The sequence below is a fragment of the Lepus europaeus genome, chromosome 8 (genome assembly GCF_033115175.1).
Source record: "Lepus europaeus isolate LE1 chromosome 8, mLepTim1.pri, whole genome shotgun sequence".
Taxonomy (NCBI): Eukaryota; Metazoa; Chordata; class Mammalia; order Lagomorpha; family Leporidae; genus Lepus; species Lepus europaeus.
This window is the reverse complement of record NC_084834.1, coordinates 122,049,877-122,070,480: the sequence shown is the minus strand read 5'-3', so window position 1 is coordinate 122,070,480 and position 20,604 is coordinate 122,049,877. Positions and strand designations below refer to the sequence as shown.

Sequence of the window (20,604 nt, the reverse complement as noted above, 5' to 3'; positions counted from 1 at the left end):
CAAAGCACAACAGAGGGGGCAGTGGAGAGCAAGGTCACCGCTGCCGGTTCACGCCTCTCCAGGTGCAGACCGCACAGCCCCTGGGAGCTGGCACTGGCTCCAGAGACCCGACCAGTAACAGCAGGCAGGAGCACGCTCATTCGTCATCTCCTGTTCACTAAGGCTCGTCAGGGTCCCCATTCACTAAGACTGCAACAGAACGCTTTCACATTGGCTTGGCTTCATTACCTGCAAATGCTGGAGATTTCTCACCTAGCTCTTTATTTAATTACACGTTCACAGCCTTTCTTGTACTATGCTGCAGACTTCGGAGCACAATCCAGTGCAGGGCTGGCTACTCGACCACCGTCAGTCCACTGAGTGAGTGGACTTCAGATTGCCCCCAGACTCAGATACACCCAGCTTTCTCACGGCTCCCCCCAGGTTCACTTCCTCTTGAATTTCTTCAAGTCTTTAAGGCTGTATCCAGCTTAAAAAGCCCTCTGTTCCCCACTTCTCCCATGTAGATTCTCAACTCTCACTACACTCTAAAAAGAGGATATTCAAACTTCAGGGTGAAAGAAATTATAGTCAGGAGTAAACCTAGGTATAACCAGAACTTCAAATAAAATACATTTTATTTAAATTTTGATTAAAATTGGATTTTCATGTATACAAAACTTTTTTTAAAGAGAAAATCAAACATTTCAAAAACTAAGTAGCAATGTCTACAAAAACTCAGAGAAGAAAAAAATTTTAAGAAATTTGTCTGAAAATATTTACCAAAAACATTTACTTCTCGAAGATTCTGAGAGCTAGAAAATACCTGTGAGGTAAGAGCTCGTGCTCTCCTCATATCACGAGGAGAGGCAGGGCGGCGCAGAGGCGTGGCCAGCTCCCAGCGGTGCTCTGCTCTGCCCTACACTTCAGCGCACTGTTCCTACAGAGCTCTGCCGGGCTCCACCCACAGGCTAGGCGCTTCCCTCCACCCAGGAGTCGCATTTGGACCTGGGAAGCCCCCATCTTCTGAAACGCCATCCTCTCAGCAAGCCAAGGATGTTAACGGCTAGACAGACACACTCACCCACCCCAGGCAGAGGCCAGGCAGTGCGAGAGGCTCCAGGAGTGTGGCGGAACAAGACCGACCCCGCAATAACAACGATACCACTGCCGTGAACTGAAGGCCGCTACGAGGAAACGCTGTCAAGTACTACACACGCACTCGCTCCAGTTCTTAAAACAACGCTGAAGAAAGGGATCAACCTCATTTCAGAGAAGTAGAAATGGAGGTTTAGAGAACAGTTGTGTGTCACATTGCTGACCAGGAAGGTCTAGCCCCAAAGTGGAGTTCCAGCCACCACGCACTGCCAGCTACTTCTCTATTCCCAAGTGAGTGACTCCCTGACACGGAACTGAACACAAATAAGAACACAGATGGAATGCAGGTAAACAATGTTTACAACAAATCCATACAGACGGCACTTTGAGGAAGCCACACAGGGGCTAGCACTATGGCCTAGCTGGTAAAGCTGCCGCCTGCAGTGCCAGCATCCCATATGGGTGCCGGTTCGAGTCCCGGCTGCTCCACTTCCAATCCAGCTCTCTGCTGTGGCCTGGGAAAGCAGAAGATGGCCCAATTCCTTGGGCCCCTGCACCTGCGTGGGAGATCCTAAGAAGCTCCTAGCTTCGAACTGGCCCAGCTCAGCCATCGCGGCCATTTGGGGAGTGAAGCAGTGGATGGAAGACTTCTCTCTGCCTCTGCCTCTCTGTAACTCTACCTTTCAAATAAACAAATCTTTTTAGGAAAAAAAAAAAGGAAAGCCACACAATTCTGGTCATCATATACAAGCAAATGAAGCATCTTAAGAAAGGAAGTAAGCCAGCTGGCACTGCGGCTCACTAGGCTAATCCTCCGCCTGCGGCGCTGGTACTCCAAGTTCTAGTCCCGGTCGGGGCACCAGATTCTATCCCGGTGGCCCCTCTTCCAGTCCAGCTCTCTGCTATGGCCCGGGAAGGCAGTGGAGGATGGCCCAAGTGCTTGGGCCCTGCACCCACACGGGTGACCAGGAGGAAGCAAATGGCTAGGCCATAGTGCTGGCCCCTGTGTGGCTTCCTCAAAGTGCCCTCTGTATGGATTTGTTGTAAATATTGTTTACCTGCATTCCATCTGTGTTCTTTTTTTTTTTTTTTTTTTTTTTTTTTTGACAGGCAGAGTGGATAGTGAGAGAGAGAGACAGAGAGAAAGGTCTTCCTTTTTGCTGTTGGTTCACCCTCCAATGGCCGCTGCGGCCGGCGCATCTCGCTGATCCGAAGCCAGGAGCCAGGTGCTTCTCCTGGTCTCCCCTGCAGGTGCAGGGCCCAAGCACTTGGGCCATCCTCCACTGCCTTCCCGGGCCATAGCAGAGAGCTGACCTGGAAGAGGGGCAACCGGGACAGAATCCGGCGCCCCAACCGGGACTAGAACCCGGGGTGCCGGCGCCGCAAGGCAGAGAATTAGCCTGTTAAGCCACGGCGCCGGCCCCATCTGTGTTCTTATTTGTGTTCAGTTCCGTGTCAGGGAGTCACTCACTTGGGAATAGAGAAGTGGCTGGCAGTGCGTGGTGGCTGGAACTCCACTTTGGGGCTAGACCTTCCTGGTCAGCAATGTGACACACAACTGTTCTCTGCTACGCGCCGGCCATAGCAGCCATTTGGGGGGGGAGGGGGGTGAACCAACGGAAGGAAGACCTTTCTCTCTGTCTCTCTCTCTAACTCTGCCTGTCAAAAAAAAAAAAAAGGAAGACAACTGACAGGTGATGACGTTGGCAGAGTGGCTAGCGTGTTCACTTGCAACACTGGTGTTCCGCGGTCAGGTGCCAGTTCTGCCTCCAGTCCAGCTTCCTACTACATTCCCAGAAGGCAGTGGACGAAGCACTGCCACCCACCTAGAAGGACCAGGATGGCTCCTGGCTCCGGGCACTGGCCTGGCCCAGCCCTGGCCCAGCCCTGGCTGTTGCAGCCATTGGGGGAATGAACCAGCAGAAGGAAGCTCTTTCTCTCTCACCCTCTCTCTCTCTGTCTCCACCTCTCAAAGAAACACATCTATGAAAGAAGCTGGTACGTAAACAGTTTAAAATTCAGGACTGTTCATTCAGAAAGGGCAAAGACTGCCAGCACATAAAAACAAAGTCTACAAAATCACTAACACTGGGATCTGACATACGTTTGTGCAAAAGGAGAATGATACAAGTTCCCTGGGAGAGCAAGCAAACATGAACTAAGCAACACGACAACACACTGTTCCAACAGTGAGCCAGCCGGAAAGCACAGGAAAGCGATGCTCACTCACCCGGACACAGGCTTCCTAAGCGATAAAACTACAGCGCAGGCGCAGTCGAGAAGCAAAGTGTGAACAAAAAGAAATTTTTGCCAAGTAAATGTCATAAAATCTATTTAATAAAGCTAAAGTATTTCATTCATTGGTAAGCTCCTTGGGCTCTTATAATGACCCCATTAAGGGGCCGGCGCTGTGGCGTAGCAGGTAGAACTGCAGCCTGCAGTGTCGGTATCCCATGTGGGCACTGGTTCGAGTCCCAGCTGCTCCACTGCCGATCCGGCTCTCTGCTGTGGCCTGGGGTAGCCGTGGAGGATGGCCTGGGTCCTTGAGCTTGAGCCCCTGTGCCCTTGAGGGAGACCCAGAGGAAGCTCCTGCACCCATGTGGGAGACCCAGAGGAAGCTCCTGGCTCCTGGCTTCGAGTGGCGCAGCTCCGAAGCAGCCAACTGGAGAATGAACCAGTGGATGGAGGACCTCTCTCTCTCTCTCTCTCTGTAGCTCTCACTTTCAAATAAATCAATCAATTTTTTTTTTTTAAAAGACCCCATTAAAAGGCTAAAGTTGCCTGTTTTATTGCCTTCTAAGCACGGAAAACTGTTTGAAATTATTTTGTGTTTATTTTCTTGCTTTTACCTATCTTTTAAGTCCACAAAAGGAACCCCTTAATCTCAGAATCTAAACCAGTACCAAGCCTACAGTGTAGCTTCAGGAATACTCAGTAAATTAAAGAATAAAAACAGCGAAAGTCCAAGGATGGCACATGGCAGTATAAAGAAATGGTTACCAAACCCAGAAATTTCTTCTTTTTTATAGAGTTAGACAGTGAGAGAGAGAGAGACAAAGAGAAAGGTCTTCCTTCCGTTGGTTCACCCATCAAATGGCCGCCACGGCTGGAGCTACGCCAATCTCAAGCCAGGAGCTAGGTGCTTCCTCCTGTTCTCCCATATGGGTGCAGGGCCCAAGGACTTGGGCCATCCTCCACTGCCTTCCCGGGCCACAGCAGAGAGCTGGACTGGAAGAGGGGCAGCCGGGACAGAATCCGGTGCCCCAACCGGGACTAGAACCCGGCACCCACATGGGATGCTGGCGCCACAGGTGGAGGATTAACCAAGTGAGCCACGGCGCTGGCCCCAAACCCACAAATTTCTTAAGATAAATATGCTTTATCTTCCTAGTTTGTCAACTTAATAAGTCATTTGAAGTATTTTCTATTAAAATAAATATAAATTATATAAATAGAATATAAAATTCAAGGATCTGAAGCACAATACAAGCCTTCAAATATTTTTGTGACTACAAGTGGCCACTTCCTATTTTTAAGAACCCATATTTGTCTTTTGTTCTTACACCTACTTCATGAGAAACAGGAAAAGTACTTACAAACGTATACTAGCTCTGCACTCTCCTAGCCAATTCTCCTAAAAGAATTGCTAAGGCAGAGAAGTCAGTCACAAAAAGTCATACTCTATATCATTTATATGAAATATTCAGAGTGGGCAAAGCCACAGAGACAAAACACAGACTGGGGACTGCCAAGGGCTGCGTGGAGAAGGCAAGGGGCAGAAACTGATTATTGGGGAGTTTTACTTTGGAGTAACAGAAATGTTTTAGAACTAGGTAAAGGGGCTGGCACTGTGGCGCAGTGGGTTAACGCCCTGGCCTGAAGCGCCAGCATCCCCTATGGGCGCCGGTTCGAGACCCGGCTGCTCCACTACTGATCTAGCTCTCTGCTGTGGCCTGGGAAAGCAGTAGAAGGTGGCCCAAGTCCTTGGGGCCTGCACCCATGTGGGAGACCCAGGAGAAGCTCCTGGCTCCTGGCTTCAGCCTGGCCCAGCTCCAGTTGTTTTGGCCATTTAGGGAGTGAACCAGAGGAAGGAAAACTCTCTCTGCCTCTGCCTCTCCGTGAATCTGCCTTTCAAATAAGTAAATAATCTTTTTTTAAAAATTAAGAAGGAAGAAATGAGAAAAAGTGGGAACAAAAAACTGAGGGGGGAGACAAATTCCAAAATGAAAGACTTAAACTTAGGCGTCAATAACCATAAGAATGGCAAATATTGCAAAATCTCCAACTAAATGTTAGAGAGTGTCAGACTGAATAGAAAAGCAAGCTCCAACACTGCTTCTAATAAATGAACTTTCAATAAAAACCACAAATAAGCTAAAACGGTGACAAGTGTTGGGGTTAAGGGACGAACACCTGACACAGCAGGCAAGATACTGTGTAGGACTCCCGTAGGCCCTATCAGGGTGCCTGGGTTCAAGCCCCAGCTCTGCTGCCAAGTCCAGCTTCCTGCTAATGAGCACCTGGGAGGCGGCAGGTGATGGCTCAAGTGCTTGGGTCCCTACCACCCATGTGGGAGACATATAGTTCCAGTCTCCTAGCTTTGGCTTGGACCAGCCCCAGCTACTGTGGGCACTTGGGAATTAGCAGATGGAAGATAGATTTGTGTCTATCTCTCTGCCTCTGCCATCCAAATAAAACGAAAATAAATAAAAGGCCGTCGCTGTGGTGTAGCAGGTAGAGCCGCCACCTGCAGTGCTGGCATCCCAAATGGGCACCGGTTCGAGTCCCAGCTGCTCCACTTCCGATCCAGCTCTTTGCCATGGTCCTGGCAAAGCAGAAGATGCCCAAGTGGTCGGGCCCCTGCACCCGCGTGGGAGACCCAGAAGCTCCTGGCTCCTGACTGTGGATCGGCTCAGCTCCAGCTGTTGCAGCCATCTGGGGAGTGACCAGCGGATGGAAGACCTCTCTCTCTCTCTCTTTCTCACTCTGCTTCTGCCTCTCTGTAACTTTGCTTTTCAAATAGATAAATAAATCTTTAAAAATAAATAAAAACTTCTTTTAAAAAGGTTATAATGACTATATTAATAGTATACAAAGTAGATTTCAGAGAGAAACAAAGATCAATGTCATAAATAAAGAAGTCCATGAAGTAGACACAAAAATCCTGAAAGTCTACGATTCTAATTAAAGCGTCAAAATATATGAAGCAGAAACTGCAAGAATAAATAGGCAAACCCACAATTATTCTCAAGGATTTGAACACCACTCTCTTGGTAACTGATAGAACTCACAGACAGAAAATAGCCAAAAATATCAAGTCATTGGACCTAATTGACATTTATAGAACATTCCAATCAGTAACAGGTGGATACACAATCTTTTCAAGTACAAATGGATTATCTATCCAGACAGTTCGTATTCAGAGTAATAAAGTGAATCTCAATAAATTCAGAAGAATTCAAAACATACAAAGTTATATGGTCACAATGAAACAAAATTAAAAATTAGTAATAGAAAGATCTCTAGAAATTCTCCCAACTAAAAGGAAGCAAAATAAAATTTTTCCAAAAAACTCATTATTTATTGGTCAAGAACAAATCAAAAGGGAAATTAAAAAGCAGGATGAATTAATAAAAACCAAAACACAACGTACCAAAACCTGGGGACACAGCTAACGCAGTGTCCACACTCAGAAAGGAAATCTACAGCACAGAGCACTCACACTAGAGAAGGAGTTCTCAAATCAATAACCTGGATCGCCACTTTAGGAAACTGGAAAAAGAAAAGAAACTAAACCCAAAGTAACAAGAAGAAAGGAAATTAAAAAGTTAAACTGAGGAGCCGGCGCTGTGGCACAGCCGGTAAAGCCGCCACCTGCAGTGCCGGCAACCCATATGGGTGCCGGTTCGAGTCCTGGCTGCTCCACTTCCTATCCAGCTCTCTGCTATGGCCTAGGAAAGCAGTGGAAGATGGCCCAAGTCCTTGGGCCCCTGCACCCATGTGGGGGACCTGGAAGAAGCTCCTGGCTCCTGACTTTGGATCGGTGCAGCTCCAGTCATTGTGGCCATCTGGGGAGTGAACCAGTGGATGGAAGACCTCTCTCTCCCTCTCTGCCTCTCCTTCTCTCTCTGTGTAACTCTGACTTTCAAGTAAAATAAATCTTTAAAAAAAAAAATTAAACTGAAACCAAGGGAGTATAAAATATTAATAGAAACAAACAGTGAAATCAAAGACAGGTCTTTGAGAAGATCACAAAATTCACAACTGCTCACAGAAAAACAAAGAGATACACAAGACAATTTCAGGAATGACAGCGGTACCATGACTAAAGATCTTACAGACAGTAAAAGTAAGGCAATAATATTATTGATTGTATGCCTATAATTCAACACCTTAAATAAAGTGGACAAATTCCTTGAAAAACACAAACCATAAAGCTCAACCAAGATAAAAGAGATGGCCTGAGAAGTGTCACATAAATTAAAGTTGAATTTGTAGTTAGAGTAAAAAATTAGAACAAAGAACATTTGAGGACCAGATGGTTTCACTAGTGACTTCTAAAATTTAAGGAGGAAATGATACAGATTCTCTAAATTCCTCAAGAAAACTGAAAAGATTACTTCCCATCTCGTTTTCCGAGGTCATCATCACCCCAATACCAAAATCAAAAAAAGATGTTAAAAAGAAAAGGCTACAGAAAATATCCCTCATGAACTCGGATGTGAAAGTTCTAACAGGGGCCGGCGCTGTGGCACAGCCAGTAAAGCTGCCACCTGTAGAGCCCGAATCCCATATACGTGCCAGTTCAAGTCCCAGTTGCTCCTCTTCCAATCCAGCTCCCTGCTATGGCCTGGGAAAGCAGTGGAGGATGGCCCAAGTCCTTGGACCCCTGCACCCACATGGGAGACCAGGAAGAAGCGCTTGGCTTCTTATCGTCTTCAGATTGGCTCAGCTCCAGCCGTGGTGGCCATTTGGGGAGTGAACCAGCGGATGGAAGACCTTTATGTCTCCCTCCCTCTGTAACTCTACCTCTCAAATAGATAAATAAGATAAACAAACAAACAAATAAGTAGGTAACTACACATTTAGTTAAAAAAAAAGTTCTAACAAATTTTTAGCTTATGAAACCCAACAAGAATATAAACACAAGATAAAAATATAAAATAAAATAAAAAATATAAAAACATAAAAACCCAATTGGGGTCAGCTCATAAATGCAAGGTTGGAGATCCAAAATTTCTAATTCAGTATGTTTCTAAACTAAAAGTCATACAATCAGCTCTAAAGAGGCAGAAAAAAGAATTTGACAAAATCCACAATCTATTCCTGATTAAAAAACCAAAAAACAGAATTAAAGTCTGAACGTGTTCCCCTATGACTACAAACAAGTCATGTTCTCATCAAAATAGACCAAAACAAACAAACAAACAAGCCAAAACAAAAAAAAAAAGACCCTCATTTACATACATCTGACTTCCAACAAAGGTACAAGGCAATTCACTGAAAAAAGGATAGTCTTTTAAACAAATGTATCTGGTACCAGAGAGATTTATAAGCAAAAGAAAAAAAACCTTTATTCTATATATTGTTCCATACAAGAAATTAACCCAAAATGGAAAACTCCAACCTACATATTTCTAGAACACAGAGGAGAAAGCCTCTGTGACCTGGGTCTAGGAAGAGGTACCAGATACAATGCTAACAGCAACGTTCACAAAAGACAAAGTGGGACACACAGTACTTCATCAACACTGGAAGACTGTTGGAAAATGAAGACAAATGGCTGGTGGAAGAAAACGTTGCAAAGCAGATATTTGTATCTAGAATACATAAAGAATCTTCAAACTCAGCAACAAGGAAACAACATACACAGGGTAAAAAGTTAAGAAGAGACAGGTCACCAAAGAAGGTACACAAACAGCAAACAGGCCTGAAAAGAACATGCAATGCAAATTCAGACCATAATGATAAAACCACCAATCTTTTAGAATGACTGAAATTAAAAAGACTAATAACCATGGGGCCAGCACTGTGGCATAGCGGGTAAAGCCACTGCTTGCAGTGCCAGCATCCCATACGGGTGCCGGTTCGAGTCCCAGCTGCTCCATTTCCAATCCAGCTCCCTATTAATGCACCTGGGAAACCAGCAGAAGATGGCCCAAGTCCTTGGGCCACTGCACCTATGTGGGACACTTGGAAGAAGCTCCTGGCTCCTCGCTTTGGATCAGCCCAGCTCCATCTACTGCAGCCATTTGGGCCATGAGCCAGCAGATGGAAGACCTCTCTCTCTTTTCTCTCTCTCTGCCTGTCTATAACTCTACCTTTCAAATAAATAAATCTTAAAAAAAATAAAAGACTAACCATATTAAACGTCGACAAGGATATAGCAGAACACACTCTGCTAGTGAAAATACAAAATTATAGTACCTCCACTTTTGCAAACAGTTTCTCAGTTCCTTAAAAAGTTATACATACATGTATCACATGATCAAGTCACTCCACTTTTAGGAGTTAGAAAAGAAAGAAGACACCCAAAGGGGCCAGTGCTATGGTTCAGCAGGTTAAAGCCCCGGCCTGCAGCACCAGCATCCCACATGGGAGCCAGTTCAAGCCCTGGCCGCTCCTCTTCTAATCCAGCTCCCTGCCAATGTGCCTTGGAAAGCAGCAGAGGATGGCCCAAGTGCTTGAGCCCCTGCACCCACATGAGAGACCCAGAAGAAGCTCCTGGCTCCTGTCTCTACCCTGGCACAGTCCTGGCTGTTGCGGCCAATTGGGGAGTCAACCAGCAGATGGAAAATCTCTGTTTCTCCTTTCTCTAATTCTGCCTTTCAAATAAATAAATAAATCTGTGAGAAAGAAAAAGAGAAAGAAAGAGAAAGCAAGGAAGGAAGGAAGAAAATGTCCGTGAAAGACCAGACCGAGAATGTTCTGAGCAGCTTTATTTAGAGAGGCCATGGAAGCAGCACCTACACTCGTTGGCAGGTAAAGGGTAAACAAGTGTGGAGGGTGACAACACAGTCACTCATTGGCAGGTAAAGGGCAAACAAGTGTGGAGGGTGACAACACAGTTGAGTCTCGACATGATGAGGACGAAACCACGAGAAACATGAGCTGTATGATCCCACTTATGTACAGCCTAGGAAACGCAAACGGTCTCCAGTGCCAGACAGGAGGAGTGGGAGGGACTACAAAAAGACACAAGGAACCTTTCAGGGGTGAGCAATCCGCTCCCTGGGTGACGGAAGCGTGGGTAAGGTGTGGGTGTAAATCCGTAGTTGACTGTGTCACTAATAACTCGATAGATGTCATTAGTAAGATATACCATATTCAAGGACACAAACCTTCACACAGTCAAGAGAACTGAAATTACACAAAGCGTGCTGGCTAACCACAATGGAATTGAACTAGAAATCTGTCAGAGAGGTCTGTGGAAAACCTCCAAATATTTACGGAGTTTAAACAACACACTCCTTAGTAATTCATAAATCAAAGAAGCCTCAGGGAAAATGTGCTGAATGAAAGTAAAAACATGACATATAAAAATGCACAAGAATACCATCAAAGCTAGCATTAAATGCTCTATCAGAGATAAAGAAACAAGTCAATGACAAGTCAATGACTTCTACCTTCAGAAACCAAAAAAGGAGCACTCAGTATGTGTCTGAAAAGTCTGAAGAGAGAAGCTAAAACAGAAGAGTAAATGAAGTCAAAAGCAAGAAATAATTAAGGTAAGGGCAAAAATCAGTGAAAGTCAAAACAGAAAAAGAGAGAGAATCAGGACTAAAAGGAAGGAGTCATTCTTACCACTCCTCCACAGTAGTGGGAGGAAAAGAGAAAAAGACAGACGTATACACATTGCATACTAAGAAATAAAACTGTCACACTGTCAGACAACCGTCATCTATGTAAAAATCCTATGGCATCTCAAAACACAATGCTGAAATACAAAATAATCACACTTTATATATTACATTTTACATTTTACCAACTTATTAGAAAAAGAGAGAGAAAGAAACAGAAACAGACAGAGCAAGCTGGTTCACTCCCCAAATGCTTCCAATAGGCAGGGGTGGTGGGCCAGGCCAAAGCCAGGAGCCTAGAGCTCATTCATTCCAGGTCTTCCACACCTATTACCTCCACCTGCTACCTTCCAGCGTGCACACAAGCAAGAAACTGGCATCAGAAGCAGAGCTGGCCCTCCAATATGGGAGTTGGGCATCCCAAGGAGCCTCTTCACCAATGTGCCAAATGACTGCCGCACAGAAATTGAAATTTAGAAAACAACAAGCATAAAATACAAAGAAATGCGTATTATGTTTAATGAAACATGCACTTGAGGGACTAGCATTGTGACACAAGGGGTTAAGCCACTGCTTGCATCACCTACATCTCGTACGAGAGTGTCGCTTCAAGTCCTGGCTGCTCCACTTCTGAGCCAGCTCCCTGCTAATGCACCTGGGAAAGCAGAGGAAGATGGCCCAACTGCTTGGGGCTCTGGCACCCTCGTGGGAGACCAAGATGGGAGTTCCTGGCTCCTGGCTCAGCCTGGTCCAGCCCCAGCCATTGCAGCCATCTGGGGAGTGAATCAGCAAATGGAAGAACTCTATTTCTTCCTCTCTCTGTCTGCCTTTCAAATAAATAAACTTTTAAAAAAACAATTTTAAATATGTGCATGATCTGCATGCTATGCAAAAACCTACAAAACACTAGTGAAAATTATCAAATACCTAAGTAATACATACATGGAGATATGTCACACTCGTGGTTTGGCAGACTAAGATTTCAACGTTACCCAAATCTATTTACAAACTGGCTGCAATCCTAGTCCAAATCCCTGAGTTTCTGAGGACATCGAGAAGCTGATTCTAAAATTTCAAAGGAAAGGCAAAGAAGTAAGAATAACCAAAACAGTTATGAAAAAGAACAAACGTGGGAGACTAATCCAATCTGAGCTCAAGACTTAAGAAGCCGTGGTACATAAGACAGTGTGATGTTAACACCAAACAGATACACAATCCACAGAACATAACAGAGGCCAGAAATGATTTCTGACAATGTACATGGCAAATCACTGGAGAAAGGACCGTCTTTCCAACAAATAGTGCTGGGAAACCGTAAAAATGGACTCAAAATGCATCACAGACCCACATACAAAAGAGAAGACAAAAGAAAATGTTTATGAACTAGGTTTAGGCAAATCCTTAGATACAACACTAAAAGCACAAAGTGATAAATTAAGTAATTAATAATTAAAGTGATAAATTGGACTTCATCGAAATTAAAATCTTTTTCTCTGCCAAACATAATGGTAAGAGAATGGAAAGGCATGCTACAGACTGCAAAACCGTTATTTGTACATATTTGACAAGGAACTTACATACAGAATTATATAAAGAATTCTAAAAAACGAACAATAACAAAAAATTTTTACATGGGCAAATAATGAGTGCTTAGACAAAGAAGATGTACAAATGGTATTCAATATCATTAGCAGGCTAATATAAATAAAAACCACAATGAAATACCACTAGATATCCAGGAGAATGAATAGAATTTCTAGAAGTGCCAAGCCCTGATCAGACGCTAAGCAAGTGGAACACTGTTGGTTAGAAGGCAGAATGGCTCATCCACTCTGGAAATCAGTTTGGAAATCTCTTCTGAAATTAAGCATACATTTACTTAATGACCCAGAGATCCTACTCCTACAAATGAAAACTTATGTTCTCAAAAAGAAAAAAATGCACAGGAATGTTTTATTCAAAATCAAGGGCCAGCATTGTGGCACAGCAGATAAACTGCCGCCTGTAACACTGGCATCCCACGTGGGTGCCGGTCTGTGTCCAGGCTGCTCCACCTCCGATCCAGCTCCCTGCTAATGGCTTGGGAAAGCAGGGGAAGACGGCCCAAGTAGCTGGGCCCCTACCCAAGTGAGAGACCAGGATGAAAGCTCCTGGCTTTAGCCGGGCCCAGCTTTGGCTGTTGTAGCCATCTGGGGATTAAACCAGCAGATGGAAGATCTCTCTTTCTTTGTCTCTACCCTTCTCTTCCTCTCTTTTTTTTTTTTTAAAAAAAAGATTTATTTACTTCTTTGAAAGGCAGAGTTACAGAAAGTAACTCTGTGGGGAGGGAGGAGTTGTTTCATCCACCTTCACTCCTCAAATGACCACAACGGCCCAACTGGGCCAGGCTAAAGACAGGAACCCAAAACTCTAGCTGGGTCTCCCATGTGGGTGGCAGACACCCAAGCAGTTGGGTCATCGTTTGCCGCTTTCCCAGGTACCTTAGCAAGCAGCTGGATCAGAAGAGGAGCAGGCAGGACTGGAACGGTGCTCACATGAGACACCTGGCATCCTAGGCAGCAGGTTAACCCACTGCGCCACAACGCTATCTTTACCACTCATACAAATTATGATTCTTCCTATCATATTACTATGGATTGTCTACTATGATCTTTTATATGAATTACGAAGAAACATGTTTAAAAACCACATATTTGAAAGTTTAATATTTTGACAACTATATTTTATGCAACTGATTACCCCTGTAATCCTAAACATACCATTTTATACATTTAAAATACATTAAATGGGTTCGCTGACTTTGATCTTATTCCGATAGGGTCCTAGTCAAAGTGGAAGTTCTCTCCTCCCTTCAGAGAAAGGTACCTCTTCTTTGATGGCCCCGTTCTTTCCACTGGGATCTCACTCACAGAGATCTTTCATTTAGGTATTCTTCTTCTTTTTTTTTTGTTTTCCATGGTATCTTGGCTTTCCATGCCTACAATACTCTCATGGGCTCTTCAGCCAGATCCGAATGCCTTAAGGGCTGATTCTGAGGCCAGAGTGTTGTTTAGGACACCTGCCATAAAGGCTTCCATAGCCCTGGCAACTCATGACTAGAGCCTAGGGAGATTACTGACGCCATGAACAGGAGTGTCAAATTGTTAAGTCAGCAACAGAAGTCACTGTGTACTTACATCCCATGTGGGATCTGTCCCTAATGTGTTGTCTAATGTGCAGTGATGCTATAACTAGTACTGAAACAGTATTTTTACACTCTGTGTTTCTGCGTGGGTACAAACTGATGAGATCTTTACTAATTATATACTGAATCGATCTTCTGTATATAAAGATAATTGGAAATGAAAGAAAAAAAACCCTGGTGTTAAATTGGAAATGGCATAGAAAATTAATTTTTTTAAAAAAATATTATGTAGGATCTCTGTCTTTAATGTGCTGTACACTCTTATTTAATGCTATAACTAGTACTCCAACAGTATTTTTTTTCACTTTGTGTTGCTATATGGGGGCAAACTGTTGAAATCGTTACCTAATATATACTAAACTGATCTTCTGTATATAAAGAGAATTGAAAATGAATCTTGATGTGATTGGAAGGGGAGAGGGAGCGGGAAAGGGGAGGGTTGTGGGTGGGAGGGAAGTTTTGGGAGGGGGGAAGCCATTGTAACCCATAAGCTGTACATTGGAAATTTATATTCATTAAATAAAAGTTTAATAAAAAAAAAGAATTTTAAAACATACAAAAAAAATAAAATAAAATAAATACATTAAATGGGGCTGGCATTGCGGTACAGTGGGCTGCCTACGATGCCAGCATCCTGTGTGAGCACTGCTCTACTTCCAATCCAGCTCCTTCTGTGCCTGGGAAAGCAGCAGAAGATGGCCCAGGCACTTGGGCCTACAACCCGTGTGGGAGACCCAGACTGCGTTCCAGGCTCCAAGCTTTGACTGGGCCCTTGCAGACATTTGGGGAGTGAACCAGTGGGTGAAGATCTCTCTTTACCTCTACCTTTCAAATAAAAGTTAAAGAAATAAATAAGGACATAATGAAGGCATCTAGAAATGGATACGTTAATAACCAGGTACAGGGGCTGCGCCACTGCCTGAGCTGCTGCTCTCCCATATCAGAGCACCAGCTCAAGTCCCACTGTTCTGCTTCTGATCCAGCTCCTGGCTAACATCCCTGGGAAAGCAGTGGAAAATGGCCCATGTGTCTGGGTCCCTGCCACCCATGTGCGTGGGGAAATGCAGGTGAGGTTCCAGGGCCCTGACTCCTTGGCTATTGTGGGCACTTGGATGGTGAACCAGCAGAAAGAAGGTCTCTGTATCTCTCTGACTTTCCCTCTCTCTGTCTCTCTGCCTTTCAAGTCAACAAATAAATCTTTTAAAAAAAATGTATGAGGGCTGGCGCTGTGGCTCAGTGGGTTAAGTCCTGGCTACTTCACTTCCAATCCAGCTCTCTGCTAATGTGCCTGGAAAAGCAGTGGAGGATGGCCCAAGTCCTTGGGCCCTGCATCCATATGAGAGACCTGGAAGAAGCTCCTGGCTCCAGGGAGGGGAGGGGAGGAGAGGGAAGGAGGGGAGGGGAGGGGAGGGGAGGAGAGGAAAGAGGGGAGGGGAGGGGAGGGGAGGGGAAGGGAGGGAAGACGATGGAAGGGGGAGGGGAGGGGGTGAGAGGGGAGATCGTCTATTTACTGATTCACTCCTCAAATGGCCACAATGACCAGGGCTGGGCCAGGCTGAAGCCAGCAGCCAGGAGCTCCATCTGGGTCTCCCACATGGGTACAGGAGCCCAAGCACCTGGACCATCCTCTGCTGCTTTCCCAGGCACATTAGCAAGGAGCTGGACCAGAAGTAGAGCAACTGGGACTCAAACCAGTGCCCAAGAGGGATGCCAGTGCTGCAAATGGTGGCTTAACCTACTGCACCAGAACGCCAGCCCCCTGGTTGCTGCACTTCTGGTCCAGCTCCCTGCTAATGGCCTAAGAAAAGCAGCAGAAGGTGGCCCACATGCTTGAGCCCCTGTCACCCATGAGGGAGACCAGGAAGAAGCTCCTGGCTCTGCCCCAGCTGTCATAGCCATTGGGAAAGTGAACAAGCAGATGGATGTTCTCTGTTTCTCCCTATCTCTCTGTAACTCTTTCATATAAACAAATCTTAAAAGAAGAAGTTCCTGTGGTCTAAAGAAGATCCAGTGCAGGAACATGTTAGAGAACAGTAAATATGTTAGGTATTTGGGTAAATACCAGGGGTCCTTACAAAGTTCACAGAAAATGTATATTATGAAAATACTACACACTGATTTCAAAACTTTTCTGCACCAAAACAGACTCACACTAACCTGCTACAACACGTCTGAGCAGGACCTAGCTGAAGCAGTAAGGACAGACATTAGTTTGAAGGAAGCCACTTTCAGAGCAACATGAATTCTGCTAAAATTGAGGCAAGAACATGAAATGGATGGTAAAATTTGGGTGCAAGAATGGTCAAATCAATGATGCCTTACAAAAAGTTTATAAGGACTCATTTTAAGAAGGGACAAGATGATGTTGAAGATGAGGCCCACAAGGCAGACCACTCACATCAGTTTACGAGAACAAAATTAACCCTGTGTATGTCCTAACAGAAGACCAACATTAACAGTAGAAATGACAGCCAGACGCAGAGACATTCTGAAAAATTAAAGTGAAGCAAACTTTCTGCTCACTGGGAACAAAAACAAGAACAGATTTTTCCATGGAAATTTTAAACAAGCGGGATCAAGATCCTAAAGCATTTCTTCAAAATAGAACAGGAGGAGAGATGCGGCCTTCCCAGTACAATCCTGAAAACAAAGTACAGCCAAAGCAATGGCTACCGAGAGCTGTCAAGAGCAAAGGCCCTGTTAACAGCTTTTTTTGGACGCTGAAGGCACGCTGCTGACTTTGGAGGGTCCAAGAATGATGCCCCCTGCTTATTCAGAGGGTATTTTGAGAGTCAGCCAAAGCTTACAGAAACACACCTGGGAAAGCTTCACCAGACAGTCCTCCTCCACTGAGGCAACGCTCCTGCTTACCTCACCACACAAGGTGATCCTGTGAAGGCGCTGCCGGAAAACCACCAGGAACCCACCCAGCAGTCCTAACGTGGCTCCTCTTCAAGTCTTTAGAAGGGCCCCCATTTTTCTTCAGTTACTGATGCAAAACACACTGGATTAACATGGCTAAGTTCCCAGGACCGTCAGTTCCTCATGGATAGACTCAACGACTGGTACCATCGTTTATCCAAGTGTCTTGCACTTGACAGAAATTATGTTGAGAAATAAAGTTTATATATTTTTTTCTTTTGAAAGACAGGGAGACACAAAGAGACGGACAGCACTCCTAGCCACTGGTTTACTTTCCAAACACCCCAACAGCCAGGGGTTGAAGCCAGGAACCAGGAACTCGACCCAGGCCTCCCCCGTGGATGCCAGGAATCCAGCTGTCTGCGTCCTCACTGCTGCTTCCCAGGAGCCACACGAGCAGGAAGCTGGAATCAGGGTGGAGCCAGAAACCCACTCTGCTCCAGATATGGGATGCAGGCGTCCTAGGAGTCACCTCACACCCAAGGCCTAGCAACTGCCCCATTTTCATCTTTTAACTCCATTTCTTCATGAATTTTTAGAAGTTCCCTCATATTATAAATGTGATTCTATGACAAAGGCATCACCTTTCTAGCAATAAAATGTAGTGGTCTAAAAATTCTTAGCAGACATACACCTCTAATCTTATATCAGACATCAGCCGACAAACAGAACTTGCTTTTCTGTATTTTCTCTCATTGTTTGGTAACAAAATGAAATGTGGCCACACAAAACCATCATTCAATTGAAACTTAACAGTATTTCCTTTGTATGTGATGAATACTAATTTTTTTAAACTTTAACAAAAATGTAATGCATTCAGCCTAGACTACTTTCCCATATCTCTATCAACATCTTGGGAATGTTCTATTATGCCATACCATTTAACCATTTTATTTCTTCTACAGGTACTGTCCTACTTATTACCAATAACGCTATTAATCAATACTTACTAACTACTTCACCTGAGCTCTTTGGCTAGAGCTTCACAAACGACTTCCTTTTACAACAGTGCTATTCCAGTGGGAGGTGACTATTGCCAGGGTTGCAGATGAGAGGTAGAACCCAGCCCAGCACCCTGGATGACTACTCACATGCAAACACTGCCATTGTCCACTCTGCTAAGTCACTCCCCACAGCAATTACAAATATAACTGTAGATGGCTATTCAATGCTAGCATCTGCATATACAAATATTTACTTCATCACTCCTCCACTGGGTCACACTACTCTTGTATAGTGAAAAGACCAAAAAAGCAAACCTCGGCAAATGCAAGACTCGCTCCTGTCCATGTAGATTTCAGTTAGGACAGACCATCAACTTACTCTCTTACTGAGGCAGATAACTGGCCACATACTGCAACCCAGTGTGCAGCAGCAGCAAAGGCAGCCGCAGAGCAGCCAGCGCACGTTGACAGGAAGGTTCTTCTTAAGACAGCTGTTAACTCTGTTGATGCTGGCTTTGAATTCTTCAGGAGCTACCTACGAAGAAATTTTAAGAAATAAGAACATTGCAATATTAATGTCAAGAAGCATGTCTCATTAGCATACATTTTCTAGTTTGCTTGGAAAAAAAATTCAGTTTTGAGGCACATAAACAGTACATAGTAATTAAGACACTCACTTTTCCAGTTAATGAAGAAGGGAATTCTGATTCAAATTTGTTGCTCAGTCCAAATCTATTTAAAAAAGCAAGAATATGCTATTACATAAGGTCACAAAATATTTAAACCATTTAAATTAACCAAGGTCAAGTACACAGAGTGCAGATTCACATACAGACCAGGCTGAGACACAACCAACGTTTAACACACAATCACTGCAGCAATTTGAGAACTGTAACACCCAATTATTTTAGCAGTTGAATCGGAACGTTCATACAATGAATCGAGGCTGAATGTTAACCAACCAACAGAATAAACAACAGAATACACAGTTGATTTAATTTGAGCTACCACTTAAGTATCTTAAAAACTTCCTACACTGCACATTACTTTAACAGATGAAACAATAATCGTTTTCTAGCTTTAAATCTTATTGATGGAAATAAGAAATGGCTAAAAATTTTAGCAGGTTTCTGACACAAACAAGAAGAGAAGGAAAAGTGTAAGAGAAAGAGTAGGGAAAAGGGAGAGGACACAGTCAAAAGGCCAGTGGGAACTGACAAAGTGCTACCAAGGACCACCCCGTGGCCGGCCACATCTTGCCAGAGCTTTCAACGCTATAAAGAAACTGGACGCTTCAGCTCTACCTACAGCCTCTCTTATGACCTCAAACACCTTTCCCTGAATCGCTGTTAAATCCTCCATGGCTCCAGAGTTGGTAACAAGCCTAGCCCATGTTGTTCTCTCATGTATTAGGACCCCAGCAGAAGAAAATCCACTTGAAGGAAAGAGAACTCATGCAAACCACAAACACTGAGCCCCTTCTGTGTAACACTTAAGGTGATCCTACAACAGGAAGCTTAAGCTTTTCTTCCCCCAAAAATAATAGACAAAACCAACTTTACTTTTATTTAATTTAAAATAATTTTGAAAGTTCACCATGTAAAGCTCTGAAGGGGAAGTACCACTTTAGACTGACATCTAAATGGAAACTTGAGACACGCTGGTTTTAGTTCCATTTCACTACCTCCTCATGCTACAGTCTAGAGCCACACTCAGGGCTGGCCCACTCCGGCCGGGCACCCTGCACCCTCATCCTCACCCAGGTCAGTGGGAGCCTCCCCGTTAACACTGCGTTCGACACCTTCCTGGCAAACGCTGATCTGTTGCTACCTGGATAATTCCTTACATCCACTCTATTAAAAAGAGAAGGAACGAACAGAAGCCCCTTCACCTGAACCAGAATGCCTACCGAGAGGCGGATCTCCACAGCCTCCAGCCCCGCCTGGGTCCTGGCCGGCCTACTGTGAGGCAATGCAGCTCCCCCTAAGGCAGCAGCCCACCTGCTCTGCCAGAACGTGGACACTGCCACCCTGTGAGACCCTGAACTCGGCAGGACCAGGGATCACTGCACTTCTCCCATGCCTGGTAATAACCTGCTGCTTCCCGCCCCTTGGGAAATGGGGTCAGAACTACACAGGCCATCGTTGGGACCTGGCTCCAACAAACACTCTCTCCCGTCTCTAAGCGCCCCTGGCCAACCCTTGTTCAACTGAACTGCTGACTTCCCTCACTAGACTTCCCACTGCCTGGGGCTCCTGGAGAAAACCACGGAACTATCATAAACATATCCTTTCTACTTCAGTAAGCGTTATTCCAGCAAACTTTGCAGTCCTAATCCGTCCCTCTTCCCATGTCCCAAAGCTGTGGCTCCTCTCCTTAGGTGCTCAACCTTAGCCTCAGGGCACAGCTTTGCTGATGACCACACACGTGAACTCCAGGAGAGCACTCTCTCATGTCTTTCTCAATGGAAGAAAGGTTCCCAAAGTGAGCCAGCTGCTCCTCAGGTCTCCTCCGCAATCCTCGGCACTCCTCCCTCTGTCCTGGCTTTGCGCACACAGCCTACACACCTGAGTCAGTCTACCTAGCCTGCGCACCCGAATGCCCATCTTCTCCCTCAACGACAGGACGGCATCCATCTCTTTGCCTTCCTCAACCAGCGTCTGGAGTCACTGACATT

The 20,604-nt window shown here is 44.9% G+C and overlaps 1 protein-coding gene across 1 annotated transcript in view; it reads right to left on the bottom strand.

The window, feature by feature from the left end:
- The window catches only part of CHIC2 (cysteine rich hydrophobic domain 2), a 56,955-nt gene that overhangs the window by 17,900 nt on the left and 18,451 nt on the right, over nucleotides 1–20,604 (bottom strand). The window contains exons 2-3 of the mRNA XM_062198820.1: nucleotides 18,605–18,659; nucleotides 18,307–18,462 (exon numbers count right to left, since the gene is read on the bottom strand). Coding sequence (XP_062054804.1) covers nucleotides 18,307–18,462; nucleotides 18,605–18,659 — 211 coding nt within the window. The remainder of the gene's footprint in view (nucleotides 1–18,306; nucleotides 18,463–18,604; nucleotides 18,660–20,604) is intronic.